This window comes from Schistocerca piceifrons, chromosome 2 (genome assembly GCF_021461385.2).
Source record: "Schistocerca piceifrons isolate TAMUIC-IGC-003096 chromosome 2, iqSchPice1.1, whole genome shotgun sequence".
In the NCBI taxonomy this organism is placed as follows: domain Eukaryota; kingdom Metazoa; phylum Arthropoda; class Insecta; order Orthoptera; family Acrididae; genus Schistocerca; species Schistocerca piceifrons.
This window is the reverse complement of record NC_060139.1, coordinates 619,982,435-620,004,648: the sequence shown is the minus strand read 5'-3', so window position 1 is coordinate 620,004,648 and position 22,214 is coordinate 619,982,435. Positions and strand designations below refer to the sequence as shown.

Here is a 22,214-nt window from a genome sequence, read left to right as displayed (position 1 = left end):
CGACCGTAGCAGCAGCGCGGTTCCGGACTGAAGCGCCTAGAACCGCTCGGCCACAAAGGTCGGCCAGTGGGTTATAGACATTGCCAGGTCAATGGTTCCAGAAACAACTTGTCCTACATATGCAAAATTTTGTATAAACATAAATTAAACGTACACTTGTGCAACAAAGTGTCATAATATAAAAGGAATAATTGTGTCCATAATTCAGGACAGTAATAACGAAATTCCATGATAGCTACCTACATAAGAGACCAACAGCTATTTATTCGTAATAAATAGGAATCTCGAGCGCTCAGAAATTTTTAATTCGAATGAACGACTTTACAAGAAATCGCCGGCCGGAGTGGCCGAGCGGTTCTAGGCGCTACAGTCTGGAGCCGCGCTGACGCTACGGTCGCAGGTTCGAATCCTGCCTTGGGCGTGGGTGTGTGTGATGTCCTTACGTTAGTTAGGTTTAAGTAGTTCTAAGTTCTAGGGGACTGATGACCTCAGCAGTTAAGTCCCATAGTGCTCAGAGCCATTTGAACCATTTTGCAAGAAATCAAACATCCCCATTCGAATTTCAAGTCTTATTTCTGTCTAGCGCGCATGCGCGGATTCGCGCCGTTAACATCCTGCGTGTATCGTATTATCGGGCGACCAGTCTGTAATTCCAAACATGTAAGATTGGGGCGTTGCTGCAGACGTGTACTCCTTAGATGCACCGCGTAATATGGACTTTAGGGTTTTGCTACAGCGTTTTATTATTTCTGATTTCAAATTGATGAGCTGTTTTAATGTTTCTTCTGGTTTTCCTCCATTGGGCAGTCAGTTGAGGTAATGCGATCCACTTCGGCAACAGATCATTAATAGACCAAGTGGTGTGGTCATTCGAAAATTCAAGAGGAATTCGGTAGGTTTGGATTTATGGCTTTCATGCTTAGCGTTTTAAAGGCTAATTTCTATCAAGGGAGTAAACGATTCCATCCCCTCTGATCCTTACTATGATTGGCTGTCAATGTGGCCCTTAAATTCTTATTAATGTTTACCTGTGGGAGGTATTGGGATAGCAGTGAGTTGTACATCTACATCTACGTACATACTCCGCATGCCACCGTACAGTGCATGGTGGAGGGTCCGCGTACTAGTACTACTACTACCACTACTACTTGTAGTACTAGTACTAGTTATTTCCTTTCCTTTTCCAATCGAAAATAGAGCGAGGGAAAAACGGCTGTCTAAAAGCATCCTCACGAGCCATAATTTCTCGCGTCTTATCTTTATGGTCCTTACGTGAAACGTGCGCTGCGAGAATTAGGATCGTTCTGCAGTCGGCATCAAACACCGGTTCTCTAAATTTCCGCAATATTTTCTTGCGAAAAGAGCGTCATCTTCCCTCCAGAGATTCCCATTTGAGTTAACGAAGCGCCACTGTAATACTTGCGTGCTAATCAAACCTACCGGTGACAAGTCTAGTAACACGCCTTCGAATTCCTTCGATGTCTCCCCTTAATCCGGAATAGTGAGGATCCCAATCACTAGAACAGCACTCAGGAATGGATCGCACTAGCATTCTATACGCCGTCTCCTTTATGGACGAGTTACACTTTCCCAAAATTCTCCCAATAAAACAAAGCCGAGCATACTACCAATCTGACGTGGTCATTGCATTTCATATCGCTCTGCAAATTACGCCAACTAAAAAAAATCTATGTGAGTGTGTCAAGTAGCACACCACTATTGCTGTATTCGAACATTACAGGATTGTTTTTCCTTCTCGACCGCACTAACTTACGTTTTTCTACATTTAGAACAAGCTGCCCGTCATCATAACAGCTAGAAATTTTCTCTACGTCACTCAACAAAGACACCTTCCCGTACACCGCAGATACCCTTGTCCTGATGAACACTCGTCATGGAGAAAAACGTACTGGGTTCTGTGACTTAAAAAGTCTTCGAGCCACATATCTGGGAATCTATTAAGTATGCTTGGACCTTCGCCAACTGTCTGCAGAGAGGCACCGTGTCAAAGGCTTTACGCAAATCTAAGAATATAGACTCTACCTGTTGCCCACCATCAATGATTTGTAAGATACCATGTGAAAAAAGAGCAAGCTGCGTTTCGTACAAGCGATGCCTACTAAATCCGTGTTGATTTGTGGACAGTACCTTTCGTGCCTCAAGGAAATTTATTATATTATAACTCAGAATGTGTTCTGATTTATTCTGATGCTGAATCCCCATGCCCGTACAAAATTGTTTGAACCCATGGAAAGTAAACTACACTACTGGCCATTAAAATTGCTACAGCACGAAGATGACGTGCTACAGACGCGAAATTTAACCGACGGGAAGAAGATGCTGTGATACGCAAATGATTTGCCTTGCAGAGCACTCACATAGGGTTGGCGCCGGTGGCGGCACCTACAACGTGCTGACATGAGGAAAGTTTCCAACCGATTTCTCGTACACAAACAGCAGTTGACCGGCGTTGCCTGGTGAAACGTTGTTGTGATGCCTCGTGTAAGGAGGAGAATTGCGTACCATCACGTTTCCTACTTTTATAAAGGTCGGATTGTAGCCTATCGCGATTGCGGTTTATCGTATCGCGACATTGGTGCTCGCGTTGGTCGAGATCCAATGACTGTTAGCAGAATGTGGAATCGGTGGGTTCAGGAGCGTAATACGGAACGCCGTGCTGGCTCCCAACGGCCTCATATCACTAGCAGTCGAGATGACAGGCATCTTATTCACATGGATGTAACGGATCGTGCAGAGACGTCTCGATCCCTGAGTCAACAGATGGGGACGTTTGCAAGACAACAACCATCTGCACGAACAGTTCGACGACGTTTCCAGCAGCATGGACTATCAGCTCGGAGACCATGGCTGCGGTTACCCTTGACGCTGCATCACAGACAGGAGCGACTGCGATGGTGTACTCAACGACGAACCTGGGTGCACGAATGGCAAAACGTCATTTTTTCGGATGAATCCAGGTTCTGTTTACAGCATCATGATGGTCGCATCCGTGTTTGGCGACATCGCGGTGAACGCACATTGGAAGCGAGTATTCGTCATCGCCATACTGGCGTATCACCCGGCGTGATGGTATGGGGTGCCATTGGTTACACGTCTCGGTCACGTCTTGTTCGCATTGACGGCACTTTGTACAGTAGACGTTACATTTCAGATGTGTTACGACCCGTGGCCCTACCCTACATTTCAGCAGGATAATGCACGCCCGCATGTTGCAGGTCCTGTATGGGCCTTTCTGGATACAGAAAATGTTTGACTGCTGTCCTGGCCAGCACATTCTCCAGATCTCTCACCGATTGAAAACGTCTGGTCAATGGTGGCCGAGCAACTGGCTCGTCACAATACGCCAGTCACTACTATTGATGAATTGTGGTATCGTGTTGAAGCTGCATGGACAGCTGTACCTGTACACGCCATCCAAGCTCTGTTTGACTCAATGCCCAGGCGTATCAAGGCCGTTATTACGGCCAGAGGTGGTTGTTCTGGGTACTGATTTCTCAGGATCTATGCATCCAAATTGCGTGAAAATGTAATCACATGTCAGTTCTAGCATAATATATATGTCCAATGAATACCCGTTTATCATCTGCGTTTCTCCTTGGTGTAGCAATTTTAATGGCCAGGTAGCATCGTCTCTTATAACTCACTGTGGGAGGCCCAAAAACACTAAAAATATTCTGTAGATTATAAATTTAGAGTGTGTGGTAGCAACCATGATCGGAAAAGGCCAAGTGAACCTCGTCAAAGCGTCCACGCACACCAACCGTTCTCTACCTTGACCTACTATGGGCCAACAAAATGTTAAAAAAAGCTCTTTAGGAATTGGCGATCAATTGGCTTCAAAGAAAATAAGCTTACCCTGATATTTTCAGTTGGTCTGCACATCGTAGACACATTCAGATTCTCTATTCATGTCTTAATGTCTTTATTTGTTCTTTTCCAAATGAATTGTTGCCTGATTTTGACCCTCGTTTTGTAAACGTCTAACTAAATGCCCCTCAATCAGTGGTTCGTGAAAATAAATAAAGAGGTCACCAATTCCGGTAGATTCACTATCTGTCACACTGCATGCAACAACAAACTACGTTATCTTTAATTAAATAAGGCTTCACACAGTGTCCGTTCGAGAGACCTTTGATTTTCCCGAATGTTCAACAATATTTTAATATTATCTAATGTCTCTAAGCAATTGTGGAAACTCAGTTATTACTTAACTGATAGGTGGAATTTCCCCGGATACAGTGAGCTCATTGTGTGCTAACTATCTATCTAATTCACGCTCAAACATTGGGCTCTGTCCATCAATTATTAGATTATTCAATCTCTCAGTATTATGCAACTGAAACTGAAAAACCAAGCGTGATTCTTCTTGTCTTTCGGGCCCAACTTAAAACCAGGTCGTCGGTTTAAAGAGTAAATAGAGTGTGTCCGAGATGGTATTTGAATTTCTAGATTCCGAACAGTCTGCAAACGCTTGAAATCCAAATTATACACAGAATAACACTATAGAAATCGTTCAGTATTCTAGAAACATAAACAATCGGTCGTCTTCTCTCTTTGCTTTTTTGTTTAAAATAGTCCCTATTCTTACAGCCAGAGCACCAGTCTGGGATATACATGTCGGATTAAAACCAGTAGGAATCAGAACAGGTATTGTCATTAATGCCTGCTTTAACGCCGTAAAAGATGCTTCTCTCGAGGGACACCGTTCAAATGTTCATCCTTTTCCGCACAATTCGTTCGATAGTGGAGCCTTATCTGCAAAACTCGGAACAAATTAACGAAATAAGTTGGCCATACGAGTTAACCTGGGAACCGCCTTCCTATCCTTAGGGACCGGCGACTCACAAAAAGCTTTAACACGATCTGGATCAACGGTTATGCCCTCAGTCCCGGCTCTAAGAGGCGCCGTCAGACTTAACCTTGCGTGGATTCGCAATTATTCTGGCTCTCCTCACTCTCTAAAAGACTCACACAAACGGTGGAAATTCTCACCCTGACTATAAACCACTAAATTGTCTGTATAGTGATAAACAAACTGTAACTTAATGTCGGAAAATATGCTGTCCATCAATTGAGAAAGTACAGACGCGCCCGTAGAGAGTCCAAAACGAACTCTATAGGGTTTAAAGATGTTCCAGTTTTGGCAAACTCTGTAATCGATTTTGAAATTTCAGGAAGGGGGATCTGATTGTAAGTCTGATCCAAATCCAATTTGGTATATATCCTTGCTCCATGAAACCACACGAAGCAGGAATGTAGGTCCGGTAGAGACACTGACGAGGAGAAGACGGCATGTCACGTAACCCGATTTCCCAGAAAACTTTCTCAGTGGAAGAGGAGCCAAAATAAGCAAACTTGTGTCTCAGCTTATCCGCAGATACTCGACCGTTTCTACGAAAACGACCGTCGTAGATTTTCGGCGCTATTTTGATGCCTTTTAGTGCGCCACAAGTTCAGCCCAGCTGGTGACATGGTGGCTAATGTTGCGGGCTCTCACTTTCGCGTCCCATGTTCGGAACCCGATAATTGTTTTTATTTATTTTATTTTATGTTCTTCATTTAGCTACCTACGCCCACAGAAGGTTACTATGTGAAAATTCCTTTTCATGTTAGCGGATGCAAGGGCATTATATTAATAGCAAAATTACAACTGGGTTTCACAATAAATGCCATACATTTATTATACAGTATATATGTGTGTGGTATCATGTATTAGAAACTTTTAAAATTCTCATATTCTTGTATTTCATTCATATTTCAATCCTTGATTCCTAAATTTTCTTCTTGTGTTTATTCGTCAGGAAGATTTATTGCATTCCCTTGGATGATATCGATTGTAGAAACATTCGAACCATACAAATTATGAACACGACAAGCATCGCGCGGTGGCAGGTTTGCCACAGCTACGTTTCTTGGTATGATTCTCACTCGAGAAAGAAACTTCGTTAACTTTGCCAAAGATTTCACGCGTTGGCAATAATTTTGCGGTGCACCACGCATAACGTATCACCTTTCCGAAAACGGGCGCTTGCTACTGTTTATGAATAAACATACGCTACAGAAATATCACTGAAAACAATTTCAAATATTTTTTCGTTCCTTTATTTTTATTTCTTCTTCTCTTTTCTTTAAATTCCTTCACCAGAGATAGAATTAGTAGACGAATAAGGGCAACAACGATAGTTCGGTATATACTGGAAAACATTCTTCTATGGATATGAGTAGATAAATGAAAAACAAAAATAAAAATAATAGTCTGGTTTCGAACATGGAGCGCGAAGCTGTGAAGCCACAAGCGCAAGCCACGGCGCCACCGCTTCTATTGAACTGATTCCTCGTTAAAAGGCACGTAAATTACTTGGAAAACTTTGACCGTCTTTTTCTCAGAAACGGCTGAATACCTATGGATAAGCCACTGAGCGACGTTTCTGATAAATTGGGTTATGGCACTTGCCGTGTTCTACTCGTGAGCATAAAATAGCCTACATTTTCCCCATTTCGCTTTGGTGTCAGGAATATGCATGAGGCATATAGTGATTTTGAAGGATGAATGATCCCTTGCAGTAGTATACTGTCAGTCAACTGTTCTAATGCCTTCATTCTGGAATGGGCTAACTTACAGGGTTGTCTTTTAACTGGAATATTATCAGTCAGTTCAGTATTATATTCTAATATTATAGTAATCCCTAACTTGGGGGGGGGGGGGGTTAACAAATGGTTCAAATGGCTCTGAGCACTATGGGACTTAACTTCTGAGGTCATCAGTTCCCTAGAACTTAGAACTACTTAAACCAAACTAACCTAAGGACATCACACACATCCATGCCCGAGGCAGGATTCGCACATGCGGCCGTAGCAGTCGCGTGGTTCCGGACTGAAGCGCCTAGAACCGCTCGGCCACCGCGGCTGGCGGGGGTTGGGGTTAACACATTCGACTTTTTATACCGATTGAGTTCCTATATTTAGGTGCCCCAATTGTTCTTCTAATACATTTTCTTCTCCCTATCCTTACGTTAGAACTACTTGTTAACTGTGACTTCTGAAATTTTCCCGGTGTATTTCTCCTTCTAATAATTTCCGGGTATGCAGCCGGATCCCGTCGACATTCTGCCACGATATTTCGGCCCAGAGTACGTTTCGCTTGCGCGAGATTCGGCATAAAAACCGCGACTGCACCTGGGCTCTTCAGTAGTTGTGTACTCACTTGATGATGGCCGGACGTCTCTGGGCCGAAATATCGTGGCAGAATGTCGACGGGATCCGGCTGCGTACCCGGAAATTATTAGAAGTACTTGTTTACTACTTGCAATAACCGCTGCACCCCAACATTTGTGGTTATAAAACAAAAACTCTTTCGTGGCTTAAATTTAAAGGGAAATTTACTTACTATCACTCCAGCTGGTAACTGGATTGGCTCTGGATATAAGATTGGACCGCAAAGTGCCATTAGTTGCCAAATTATTATGCCACAAATGTTAACTTCCCATATAAATACTTTTATTCTAACCTTTACCAAAACCACCCCTTTTACCCCAATATTAGATTGATTTGCCACTTTATACTGCACTGCTTCTTGTCTCAACTTATCCCATTTACAATCAGTTTGAATGAAGTAGTGCACAAACTGGTTCGTTATTAACAGCATAACGAACAAAAGTTAAATTCTGCAGCTCACCTGTCCTCACAGCGCAAACTGCCTTTCCCTCATTCTGCTTTCTTTGCAGTGGTTCTCAAAACTCCAGACCCAATTCCTTCTGCAGGCAGTTATTACTTATATTCTGTATCACGACAATCCTAGCACGTTACTTTTTTCTTACGTTTCTTCTGAGTATAAGAGTCAATCCTCTCTCTACTGATGATATGTATTACCACAGCTAAAACACTTCCCACTCAGACTTCTTCCATTTTCTTTATCTCGATGACAATTTCCTCCCCCCCCCCCCCCCTCCCCCCTCCTCATTGCTTGAATATTTTGCACTAAGTCATATAACTGCACAAAGTGTTAGGAAATTTACAAAAAATAGTTCTCTGTCTACCTATGAGCCTTAAAAGATTAACAATGTATTATACAGTTTGTTTTTGAGGATATGGTAAACACAACAGGAATACGCTTTCTCTGACTCCCTGCACGTGTTTAATAACTGACTCATGAGAACCTTATTCTCTCCCATATTCCCTGTAAACGAGTTCCTGCAATAGTGGAGCAATTCGACGTATTTCAGCCCTAAACTGATTTACTGTATTCCCTTCTTGTACTGCCACTAAAACACTTTTCAATAAATCCCCTTTTGCTGCAGCTTCTTCTTCTTCTTCTTCTTCTTCTTCTTCTTCTTGCCTTTGGTCGCTTTAGGACGACAGGCAGACCCTTCAAGGGTTGCAGTTTTATCTTCTCCTCCCAGAACATCTTTATCCTTTCTCTTCGTCTCTCCCACTCTCTTTTCGACGTCTTCAGTAACTTCTTCACTTATCTTCTCCACTGGTAACTATCTGTCCTCTGTTGTCGATTGCTGGCTTATCGGTCGGTGTGTACTTGCTTCTCCACTTCTCCTTTACTTGCACCTTGATCCCCAATTTCGCCCAGTTCTTCAACAACCCGCTTAGTTCCTGTCTTTCCTCTTATCCTGTCCGTAGTTTCCCATATTCTTTTTGTCATTCTATCCATATTCATCCCGATCACATGTCTAGCAATCCTTGCCCTTTTCCCCCTGATTCTCCTGATACTGTCCTCACGCTCCGGTATAGTTCTTCCCTAGGTTTTTGCATCCATCCCTCACCACCTCTATTAAGACCTCGTATTTTCCTCAGTGTTTCTCTCTCTTCTTCCTGCAGTTGTTCTGCATTATTTCTTCCTAGTGTTATCACCTCAGCTTCATATAGTACTGTATGCCTCACAGCTGCCTTTTAATGTCTTATCCTTGCATCTGTTAATATTTTATTTTTATTGAATATATCTTTGGACATGCACAAGACGGACTTCATGTTCGTTGTCCTGTATTATACTATTATTTAAACTAGTTGTCACTTGACAGGCAACGGGCTGCAGGGCTCCCGCCACCAATAAACCAATGGCAGCCGGCGCTGTCGGCTGCCAATGCGTTGCCACTTCGCTCTGCTGAGCTGACTAAGGCATTGTGCCAGCCAGTCCTCAGCGAGCCGTTGTAGGCGTGCGGGTGAGAGATTTGGGTGACTTGTAGCTTCGCGTGTTTACGATGTCTGATGAAAGCAGTCACAAGAGAGGAAGGCCGAGGTTGCACACTCCTCGGTAACCTCCAAAAAATGGAAGACATGGCGTCGTTATACGCAGGCAGGCGCGTGAGTACGTGTGTTCCTTAATGGAGTATTTTGAGAAAGAGAGGGATGCAGGAGGGCCTCTCGTTCCTTTGGATAAGGTGGTGGAGCGAACTGCAGCTGCTCTGCAAGTTAGCGAACGATCAGTAATAAGAATCTGCAAGGAGAAATTCACGAAAGAAGGCTCAAGTGAATCATCTAAATTGGAGACACCTGGGGAAAAGAGGCGACTAGAGAAGAGGGTCACAAAACTTGACTCTTTTCAGGAAGATGCCATTCGTCGTCAAATATAGGCATTTTATTCGAGGAAGCAGTATCTGACACTCAAAAAACTACATGCTACCCTCACAGCGGCTGACCTGTTTCAGGGTAGTTAGGATTCCGCTATAAATCCATCTCTGGCAGAAAGCTACTAATGGAGCGCCAAGATATTGCAGCCTGGCGATGCCGCTTTCTTAGAGAATTAGTGGGAACAAATTTTGATGATATCGTTTGGCTTGATGAAACGTGGGTGAATGCAGGACGCAGTTTTAAAAAAGGCTGGACAAACGGTACCATCAGCAGCAGTATGGCAGCTCAGATCGGCAGAGGAAAAAGGATAATTGTAGCACATGCCGGAAATTCAAAAGGTTTCGTTCCATATTATCTGCTGCTATTCAGTTCAGACCTCCGGCTACCACGAAGAGATGAACCACAATACTTTTGCGAAATGGTTTGAAGACTGTGTGCTCCAGAACTTAACAAAAAACCCTATCATTGTTATGGATAACGCTCCTTATCACTCAGTAATACAAGATAAAGCATCCACAAAGGCAACGAGGAAAAACGATATTGCTAGCTGGCTACAGAAACATATGGTAAAGTTCGACAGTAATCTGACAAGGGCAGAAGTATTAGAACTTGTATCGCAACACAAGCCAAAGAACACGATTTACATTGTGGATGAAGTAGCAAAAAAGTACGGGCATAAAGTGCTCAGATTGCCTCCTCACCATTGCCCTTTCAACGCAATAGAGCTGATTTGGGCTCGGGTTAAACGGCAGAAAATAAGAAATTCACATTAACCGGAGTGGAACTCCTTTTGAAAGAGGCAGTTGAAATTGTGACATCGGAAGACTGGCAAAAGGTAGTGCATCACGTGAAAGAGTGATATAGGACGCATGGAAGAATGAAGGTATCTTAATAACAACAAAGTGTAGAAGACTTGATTATATCTGTCAATACGAGCAGCGACACGGATAGTTCCACTGACTCTGAATTAAGCGGTGTTTTCGCATTGTCTGATTAGTGTGTAGTGTACTTACTGCCATTAAATATTGTGTTTGTGAATTTATTTCGATTAATTCTTATTCTTGTTGTGAGACTAAAAAATACTGTTTGGCCAGCTCTCATCACCTCCTTACGGTAAGTTAGACTGAATTTTAATTCTATTTCATTTTGTATATACACCAAGATGTTATTCAATGTGTGTAATAGTTTTCGAGATTTACAATCCAAAGAAGAAAACTTTTCCGGACGCGAAAATTTCTCACACTTCAATAGTTAATGTAGCAACGGCCGTAATTAAAATTAAGACAAGATATTTGATATGCTTATCGATACCACTGAGACCGATACTGTACGTAAATTTCAAAATATTTACATAATTTGTATAGGAGACAGAGATTTTAAACGTCATACTTGTTTCGAGTTCAGTACTGATAGGGTTGCTTAAAAACGCTGTTTTCAGAAATTTATATACGGGAAACGTAATGCACTACGAAGACTTTTAAGGATTCTTTGCCGAGTGCATTATTTTGGTAATGAATGGAAAAAAAATATTTTGCTATGACACCAATAGTTTTTCAGTAATGACTTGATAAGTTAGAAGCTGTTTGTGAAAACGAGAATTTAAATGGTTTCAAACAAATTAACGTAACTCTTGTCCTAATTAAATTAAGAATAGATATTTGACAGATTGAGAGACATTGTAGAGATATACATCATATGTGGGTTTGAAATTTTTTACTTACTTTTTGTAGAAGATAAAGGCTTTAAAACGATTTTCTATCGCCGGGGCTAGTGATGCGCTGAGGCGGCTGCCCCCAGCTTGTGCTTGACGTGAAAACGCCGCAACTTCGCAGCGCATACGTCAAGTGACTGACTACTTTAAATCAGACTTTAGTCCCTCATAGCTTCATATGTTGTTGAAATGTGTGTGAATTCCTAAAGGACCAAACTGCTGAGGTCATCGTTCCCTAGACGTACACACTACTTGAAGTAACTTATGCTAATAACAACACACACACATCCATGCCCGAGGGAGGACTCGAACCTCCGGCGGGATGGGCCGCTCAGTCAGCGACATGGCGTAGTGGCCGCGCGGCCCTCATAGCTCCCGGTTCTTCCTGTTATATAAGTTCTACCAAATATTTAAGTTTGTCTTCTGGCGTTTTCCTACTTCAAGTGGTACACAATGTCTTTGTCTTGTTCTAGGTGAGCCTTTCCTAGGTTGTCGAGTTATATCTTCGCGACTTCTTCTGTCTCACTTCTGCTGTGTCATCCACAAAGACTAAGCAGTGCCTATAGGCTCTATCGTCTTTTTGTCCCTCTTGTATTCCTCTGCACTACTTGTTCACTCTATCCAGTGCTATGAACAAAATTGGTGACAGTCCATTTCCCTGTTTAATGCCTGTCTTGATCTCAAACTCTTCCGATTATGCTCCTCCGGATCTAACCCTTGCCTTTGCGGCTGTTAGAATTCCCGCTGTCAATTCTCATATAGTGCCTTCTAGTTCTGTGTTCTTCAGAATTCTTCCAAAAGTCTATATGTCGATGGACTCATAAGCCTTCGCAAAGTTCACTACTGTCTTTTGGTTTTTAAGGCTCTATGTTCTATCAGTTGTTTCAGGGTAAACACACCCTAAGACAAACAAGAAAAAAGAAAAGCGCAGCACCATGCAGGAAATACCCGAACACGACGGAAACTGGTAGAAACGATGCACATGTCCAGACAAACAAATGATTACAATTTCAGAAAAAACTGAATGATTTATTCAAAACGAAGAACTTCACAATCGGGTAACTCAATAACGCAGTGGTCCACCTCTGGCCCTTATGCAAGCAGTCATTCGGGTTGGCGTTTGTTGATAAAGTTGTTCGATGTTTTCCTGAGGGATATCATGCCATGTTCTGTCGAAACGGCGCGATACACCGTTAAAATCCCGAACCTGTAAGGCTCCAAACGATCTCAGCTGGGGAGAGATCCGGCAGCCTTGCTGGCCAAGGTAGGGCTTGGCAAGCACGAAGAAAGGCAGTAAAAAATTTCGCAGTGTCCAGGTTGGCATTGTCTTGCTGAAATGTGAGCTCAGGATGGCTTTCCATGAAACGCAACGAGGTATCAACATCGTACCACTGTTCTGTAAGGAAGCCGCAGATGACAATCAAGGGGGTCCTGCTATGAAAAGAAACGGTACCCCAGACCATCACTCCTGGATGTCGGGCCCTATGGTGGACGATCATCAATTTGGTATCCCATCGCTGTTCACGGCGTTTCCAGACAAGTCTTCGACCTGCAATCTCATTGACTGGAGCAGAATTGTCTTCAGTGATAAGTCCCACTTCGAACTGAGCCCAGATGACCAACGAAAACGTGTCTGGAGACGCCCTGGGAAGTGGAGATATACCAACCTTACTGTTGCCTGCCACAAGCGGAAACATGGTATCAGTTTTCTAGAAAGTGTTAATCCGTGTCAACTGTGAGAACAAAATCTATTTTAATAAGATTTCAGACTATTATTTCTTTTGTCATTGTGTTTCACAATGTCAAAAAAAGGTATTGTGATAACTTACTTCCACCAAAACAAAAGAAACACATAACGTAAGATTGGATTTGGACAGGCATAGTGAAATTTCGAAACGGTGCTCTTAGTCACTGCACTACCAACGCAGCTGACTTCACGACGTGCGAGTAGCCTGATGAGGTCGCGTGGAAGCTTTGATTAGATTTTTTAGATTAGATTAGATTAGATTTACTTTCATTCCAATTGATCCGTAGTGAGGAGGTCCTCCAGGATGTGGAACATGTCAGAAAAAGAACAATACATGACAAATATTTACAACTAAAACAAATAAGCTAATGTACCATTCCACAGGTCCCAAGTGGAATGATCGTCATTTTTTAATGAACACTAAGAGTCATTTTACAAATACTATTGCACTGAATTTAAAATAAAAAAGTTTTTTATTTATTTATAAGGTAAGAAACATGTAATACAACTACTGTAATACTTATTTACAATGAACACATTACTGCACTGAAATGGTGCAGAAGTTAGATTATACTTACACACACACAAGCACACACAAGCACACACACACACACACACACACACACACACACACACACACACACACACACACACACACACACAAATTTTCAGTGAACACATTACTGCACTGAAATTGTGCAGAAGTTATGTTGTACTTATATACAAATCAGTTGGTTTTCCTAAGAAATTCATCAATGGAGTAGAAGGAGTTGGCCACCAATAAATCCTTTAGGCTTCTCTTAAACTGAATTTCATTGGTTGTTAAGCTTTTTATGGCTGCTGGCAAGTTATTGAAAATGTGTGTTCCTGAATAATGCACACCTTTTTGTACAAGACTAAGTGACTTTAAATCCTTGTGAAGATTATTCTTATTTCTAGTATTGATTCCATGAATTGAGCTGTTGGTTTGAAAAAGTGATATATTTTTAATGACAAATTTCATTAAGGAATAAATATATTGGGAAGCTGTAGTTAGTATCCCTAGTTCCCTAAACAGGCTTCTGCAGGATGTTCTTGAGTTCACACCACATATAATTCTTACTGCACGTTTTTGTGCCCGGAAAACTTTAGCTTGGCTTGATGAATTACCCCAGAAAATAATCCCATATGACATTATGGAATGAAAGTAAGCATAGTATGCCAGCTTTTTCATTTTTATATCCCCTATGTCTGACAAAATTCGCATTGCAAACAGAGATTTGTTAAGACGCTTCAGCAGTTCTGTGGTGTGCGCCTCCCAGTTGAATTTATTATCAAGCTGTAATCCCAAGAATTTAACACCGTCCACTTCTTCTATCTTCTTGTCATCATATGTTAGACATATACTCTTGGGACACCCCTTACAAGTTCTGAACTGCATGTAGTGTGTTTTTTCAAAGTTTAGTGACAAAGAATTGGCTAGGAACCAGTGATTAATGTCCACAAATATTTTATTGGCTGATCTTTCTAAGACTTCACTTGATTTGCTATTTATTGCAATGTTTGTATCATCAGCAAACAAAACAAACTTGGCATCTGGTAATGTTACTGATGAAAGGTCATTGATATACACAAGAAAAAGTAAGGGCCCCAAAATGGAACCTTGTGGGACCCCACATGTAATTAGTTCCCAGTTGGATGATGCCTGATAGCTTGATACATGTCTCTTTCCTAATAACACCCTTTGTTTCCTGCCAGAGATATAAGATTTGAACCATTTTGCAGCATTTCCTGTTACACTATAATATTCTAGTTTACTTAAAAGGATATTGTGATTTACACAGTCAAATGCCTTTGACAGATCACAAAATATACCAGTTGCCTGCAATTTTTTGTCTAATGAATTAAGTACATTTTCACTGTAAGTGTAGATAGCCTTCTCAATATCAGAACCTTTTAGAAATCCAAACTGTGACTTTGACAGTATGTTATTTGAGATAAGATGGTTATAAAGACGACTGTACATTACTTTTTCGAAAATTTTTGAGAATGCTGGCAACAGTGAAATTGGACGGAAATTTGATGCTATTTCTTTATCTCCCTTCTTAAACAGTGGCTTAACTTCAGCATATTTCAGCCATTCGGGAAATATTCCACTGATAAACGACTGGTTACACAGATAGCTTAATATGTTACTTAGCTCAGAATCACATTCTTTAATTAACTTTGTTGATATTTCATCATACCCACTAGATGTTTTTGATTTTAAAGATTTTATGATGGACGTTATTTCTGTTGGGGTAGTGAGGGTCAAATTCATATTATGGAAGTTACTTGAAATGTCTGGTCTAAGGTAATCCATAGCAGCATCTACCGAACCTGACAACCCCATCTTTTCAGTAACAGTTATAAAATGTTTGTTAAAAAGTTCTGCAACACTATACACATCTGTCACCAATGCATCATTTACTCTTAATGCTATTTGTTCCTCTTCATGTCTGGTTCTACCGGTCTCCTCCTTCACTATATCCCATATTGTCTTTATTTTGTTATCTGATATGACTATCTTTTCCTTGTAATATATTTGCTTTGACATCCGTATTACAGTCTTTAATATTTTGCAGTATGTCTTATAATGTGCTATAGCATCAACATTGGAAATGTTTCGGATTGACAGATACAGTTTTCTTTTTGTTTTACAAGATACCCCTATTCCTCGAGTAATCCATGGCTTCTTTGTAGACATTGCTCTAACCTTGGTAAGTTTTGGGGGAAAGCAGTGTTCAAATAAGGTAAGCACTTTATTAGCAAAAATGTTATATTTTTCATTCATGCCATGAGCACTGTAAACATCAGTCCAGTGAATGTCTCTGAGGAGTGTCCTAAAATAATCAATTTTTGGCTTACTGATTACCCTCTTGAGCTCAGATTTAACAGATTTTATATCCTGTTCAGTATTAACATTTAACAGAAGGAACTGCATGTCATGGTCTGAGAGGCCATTGACTATTGGTTTTGTAATATAATTTTGTTCATTTGACTTTACTATAAAGATATTATCAATGGCTGTTTGTGAGCAAGTGGTTATCCTAGTGGGGAACTTTACTGTGGGAATTAAGTTGAATGATAGTGTTACTAACTCAAATAGGTTCTTATTGGGAGAGTCTTTAAGGAAATCTACATTGAAATCACCAGCAACCACTATTTCTTTGTTTTTGGTTGTTAAATGGGCCAGTACAGCTTCAAGGTGGTTTACAAACAGATTAAAGTTACCTGCAGGTGCTCGATATACACTTAATATTATGAAAGATTTTTTGTGAAAATCTAATTCTGTTGCACATGCTTCCATATGCTGTTCTAGGCAAAATTTATGAATGTCTATGTTCTTAAATTTATGACAGTTCCTGATGAATGTGGCAACTCCTCCTTTCTCCATTTCTGATCTACAAAAGTGAGATGCTAACCTAAACCCTGTAACACTTAAAAGTTCTATACCAGTGGTCACATGATGTTCAGAGAGGCAGATTATGTCAGCTGGGTTTGAAGACTCTAATTCATCTATGCAGATAGTTAATTCATTAATTTTATTTCTCAGTCCTCGAATATTTTGATGCAATAAAGATAGCTGACATTTCACATTGACTGACTTAAAATTGGGTGGAGTTAAAATATCTGCTGACAGTTGAAAATTCTTAACCAATGGCTGTTTATGTTGATGTAATAAGCTGGAATTATGTTTTTTGATTTCTTTCTCAAACTGAAGGTTTGTCTCAGTTCTAACCTCTCTTAAAATTTGTTTTCTTTCTGTCCTCCCTACCCTAAAAAAGGGTCTTTTCTGAAACCTATAACCACTGGTATTTTACCACTCATGACAGTGCCTCCCCCCTTTAACTTTCTTGCTATTTCCCCAGCCAATTTACCCTTCCCCTTCCTGTTGAGGTGAAGGCCATGCCTAGTATAATCCCACCTACTGATAGAATCAACATGAACCACACCAATGTGTGACCCCGCACCCGACATGAGCAGCCGTTCCAGCTCCAAATTAACTCTCTTGACAGAAGAGTTCAAATGAGGTCGGTCATGGCGCCCAAGAACAGATACAAACTCAACACTGGTATGCCTCGATGCTGATGCAATCTTCGCCAGGTCACACTCTATGCTGTACCCAGGATCTCTGTCAATACTGTTACCTGCCCCACCCACTATAACCACGGTGTCTTCCTTAGTGAAATCTTTGCAAAGTGATCCTAAATCCTCTGTCACCTGCTCCAGACCAGCACTAGGTTTAAAAAAATTGGTGACCTGGTATTCTGATCCTAGTTCATCCTGCAAGAGTTGGCCAACACCTCTTCCATGGGAACTACCTAACAACAACACTTTCTTTCTCTTTACTGATTTCCCTACATTCTTACTTTTCAATTTGCTGCTGAAAGTTTGTTGTGCCCTGTCTACACCTGTAACTGCTTGAGGCTCACCAGCTTCTAACTGAAGCAACAGGTCAAATCTATTTTCCACATTCACCATAAAGCTGTCAGACAAAGTTCTAGGCCTGTTCCTCCTGTTGCCTGTTGCCACTTCCCACCTCTCTTTACCCTTCTCCCTCCTTAACCTGTCAAGATCTCCCCTGGCCTTGTCTAACTCAGCCTGAAGGGCAGCAATTTTCCCCTCCTGTTCCAGTATCTTCCTATCTCTACTACAAATCCTACAAAACCACTGATGAGTCTCATTTACTTCCCCTATTCCCACGCCATTACAGTCACCCACATGGAAAAAACTACAGCACCCATCACACCAAAGCCCCGACCTAACAATTCTACGGCAAGTCAAGCACTTTTCACTCATGATAAACGTAATAATTTATTAAGAATAAGTCAGTTAAATTACAGATAAACACGAAAATATGGTTACACAAATTTGGCCTATACGCAACTGTGTGTAAACAAAAACAAAAGTGCAAAGTTTCTGAAACAACAAGTTAAACTTTACGCTACTTTCCGGAAATGCTAGTTAAATAATGAAGAGGTACGTTGAGTTAAATTGCTGGAGAGAGCAAGGAACAACTAAACGAAATTCTATAGATTTGCTGCAGCAGAACGTAAACAGAAAATACGACTGTACGGTCTTTTCGCGTTTTCTGCTATATTACGTAAAGAGAAATGAAACCTTTAATGGTACACTTAAACGGCACACTAATACACTTATTTACCACGTAATCAGTACTAATCTATGTGTTTTATAATCTAAAATAACTTATCTTTACGAGAACACCAAACCTCGCGCTAGTCGCTTGGCTGCAGGGCTGTTTCTCGGAAACTGTTGCCTGTTGGTACCTAAGCCAAAGTGGTTGTCCTTTTATTTTCATCCTATCACCCTGCCAAGTTTTCACTATGTCAGGGAGCAAACTAAGGCGGGTTCCACTTTTCAGCTTGGGATTGTGCTTTCTAATCAAGAGGGTGAGATAAACACACTGGAGAGCACACATGGTTCAAATGGCTCTGAGCACTATGGGACCTAACATCTGAGGTCATAAGTCCCCTAAAACTTAGAACTACTTAAACCTAACTAACCCAAGGACATCACACACATCCATGCCCGAGGCAGGATTCGAACCTGCGACCGTAGCGGTCGCGCGGTTCCAGACTGACGCGCCTAGAACCGCTCGGCCACACCGGCCAGCAGAGCACAAATGATTCATATACGTTTCATTCAGACATATCAAATCAAAAGCCCCTTCAGATGATGCTGCAACCGGAATATAATGTCATTAAGTGCTGCCTTTCAGATCTCAAAATTTGCAATAAATAAATTATATTTCTAACCGCTCCTTACCTACATATTTGATGATAAACTGCTTATAATATGGAGAACACATGGTCTGTTGTTGCCTTCATGCTCTTCAGGAGAAGCAAGCTGTGTCCGTTTTTGCTGCCAAAGTCAAGTGTGACGACGTAAAAACAGCGTTAACTTCAAAACACGTGTCACAGTAAGCCACTGATTGCAGTTATGTATCTGACACCTCAGTCTTGTTTCGCTGTTGAGACATCTAATACCAAACAACTTTCATTAACAAGGGGAGGCCGCCAATTGTGAAATTCAGATTCGATTCATACTGCCCATAATAAAAGCTCATGGCCAGAGGTGTAATGCGGCAAAGCACCAAGATGCACTTCTGAGCCGTTGTCGAGAAAATCGACAGTTAAAAGAAACCGTTGCGGTGAAATAGTCTCTACGAGTAGTAGTTTTCTACAGCGTGGTGGTGCAGCGGTAAGCGCTGGGGCTCATAATCCGAAGGTCGCCGGATCGAATCTCGCTCGGTGCAACTTTTTTAGTATTTGTTTTTTGTAATATATATATATATATATATATATATATATATATATATATATATATATATATATATATTCCCGGCAATCAGTTGCAACAATTATGCATATAAGAAGTTGTTGAAAGTCGTTTGCCGTGGAAAAACTGGCGACTTCGAACATCATTATGTTTTCCGCAAACAAAGTTGTATTTCACAAATGTTATTAATTGTCTTCATAATGTTAACCACGTATAGTTAACGGAAGACGTAGAAACGAATACGTATAGCGTAAGTCAAACGTTCGAATTAGAATAGAGACCCCAGGAACACAAACTTGCTGTGGCAGGTATGAAATATAAACTCCGTTACTCGCTCGTTACACTTGAAGGACAGATGTTGAATGGGCCGAAACGAGCCGCCCCATAACAGCGTAGTTGCCTGCTAACTTCGAAAGAAGGTAGATGCGGTCCCTAGCGCAACTTATAACATCGTCGAAAATCAGTGCGGACCGGACAGCTTTGGTACACCCTGTTAAACAAACGGAAAAATGGAGGCGGTACAATTGGAGAGCGATCCGCCTTCACCAACATGCATAAGCAATTCATTAATAGTTTATATATATATATATATATATATATATATATATATATATATATATATATATATATATATATATTTGAATTGCAAAAAACTAATAATAAAAAAATATTGCATGGCGCGAGATTCGATCCGGCGACCTTCGGATTACGAACCCCAGCGCTTACCGCTGCGCTATGACGCTGTAGAAAGTCATTAATCGTAGAGGGTATTTCACCGCAACGGTTTCTTTTAACTGACGATTTTCTCGACAACGGCTCAGAAGTGCATCTTGGTGCTTTGCCACATTACACCTCTGGCCATGAGCTTTTATTATGCGCAGTATGAATTGAATCTGAATTTCACAATTGGCGGCCTCCCCTTGTAAGACATAGCAACAAAATTAGCAATGAGAATAATGTTGGCAATTTTAGATTTTTGGCATTGACCCAGTTGACTTAATGTCTTATCATTCCCTACAGTCTTGAGAGATTGGTGCACCACGACGATTTGATTCTGAAGTCTTTCTCTCTATTTTTCAGGTAGGAGATACAGTCAAGATCCATTCCAAAGACCTGAACAACACCTTCAATCGGCGTTTCGATGACATTTCGGCAACAATCTTGGATAACCAGACAGGCGCTTTGGCGAACCTGAGCTCAAAGATCGAGCAGGAGATCAGCCAGGTGTGGCGCCAGATCGGCACCATGTACAACCAGCTGTCCGCCTCCACCACGGCGCTGGATCGGCTGCAGCAGCAGACGGAGCAGTACGTCAACGGCAGCCTCCACACCATGGACAGCATGGAGGGCAAAGTCGGGGAGATCACCAGCCGGATGAGCGTCGTCGACGACAACCTCAACTACCTGCTCAAGAGACTCGCTTTCGTCGGCTCCGAGTTCAACGATGTCAAACAAGGGCTAGGGGAAGCTCTGGAAAACATCAGGTCGAGCTTCCTCGAAGCACAGAACAAGATAAAAGAACTCAGTCCAGGCCCCCATGAAATCCCGGATAGGAATCTGAACCTCGGTCAACAAAATGCCAAGTAACACTGCTACATGATGACTATGACATCAAACATTGAGTCAACTTCATGTAGTAACCTTGAAGAATGAATGGTGGTTTTTACTGTCGGAAACAAAGTCAGGAAAAATTACCACCAGACACAGAATTAATGGCTCTTTGGAGCTCCTGTGAAGATATCAACGTTAGTACTCCACTGTAGGGCCACATGTATCACTGCAATCTAACTTTAACGTAGTATTTTTGTAAATATTTATGTGACTTGTCTTTATGTAGAGTAACAGGCAAGATTTCTTACAATAATTTTTATTGAACTCACAAATAGTTAACAGGTGCAACTTATTATAACCGTAAGTATTCCATTTTTGGTTTGTACTTACCATATAATTTCGGAGGAGATAAGACTTTTGCTTTTTTGTAGCATGCAACAGCTCTAGTCTCTGTATTCTCTCAGAGATGCCTTAACCTCAGTCAACACTGTGCAGGTGCACTGTGAAGAAGACTTCATTATTCTAACACTGCAGTTATATAATATCTGATGTCCTAAATGTGAATGGCTTGTGATTTGTAAAGCCCTGCTCATCTGTATAACATATTCTGTCCACAATTGTGCTTCAAGACTTCATGTACAGTGCAATTTGAGCTGAGATAAATAAACTCCACTGGACATATTTATTTGTAATGATTTATGGAACAAATAAAAACATCTTCCAAAATGTTAACTAATCCAACAGATCTACAACGGACCTGTTATAAAATGACTATACAATGAATCTTCATAAACACAGCGTTATCAGACTGACCTTCTTCCAGCAAAAATTCTGACATGTGATTTTCCTTTCAAGTTAATTGTCCTCAAAAATTCAATTAGAGCATTTGCATTTTACTTGCATGTTTTCGTACCTTTATTAACGAAAAGGAAATCCTATAACAATATTGTTTAAGAAGTTTGTTACTAATTGTCAAAGTGACACACATAACTAACAGTAGCTGACATTGTTGTAGGTGCACTTTTTGCAGTTATGCGGTGGTCTACCAGCACCGGCACGGTAGCTCAGCATTTTCCGTCAGGGGACAGGCCACACTCAAATAGATAGAAAAAAGAAACTGATAATGAACGTGTCTGGAAACAGGAAGGTCGCGGGATGGAATCCCGCTCGATCCACAGAGTTTTTCAATTTGCTTTTAAACTAGTATTCTAGTGTCAGTGATGTGAAGATTCACCAGAAACAACACGACGTTCGTATTCCACATTGAACTGAAGTCCCCCTTCA

The 22,214-nt window shown here is 41.2% G+C and overlaps 1 protein-coding gene across 3 annotated transcripts in view; it reads left to right on the top strand.

The window, feature by feature from the left end:
• Positions 1–21,611, top strand: part of LOC124776340 (myosin-7B) — a 299,944-nt gene extending 278,333 nt beyond the window's left edge. For all 3 annotated transcript variants that reach the window (XM_047251286.1, XM_047251287.1, XM_047251288.1), the window contains one exon: positions 20,460–21,611. In XM_047251286.1, the coding sequence (XP_047107242.1) occupies positions 20,460–20,966 (507 nt within the window). In that variant the 3' untranslated portion in view covers positions 20,967–21,611. The remainder of the gene's footprint in view (positions 1–20,459) is intronic.
• Positions 21,612–22,214: the final 603 nt, after the last annotated feature.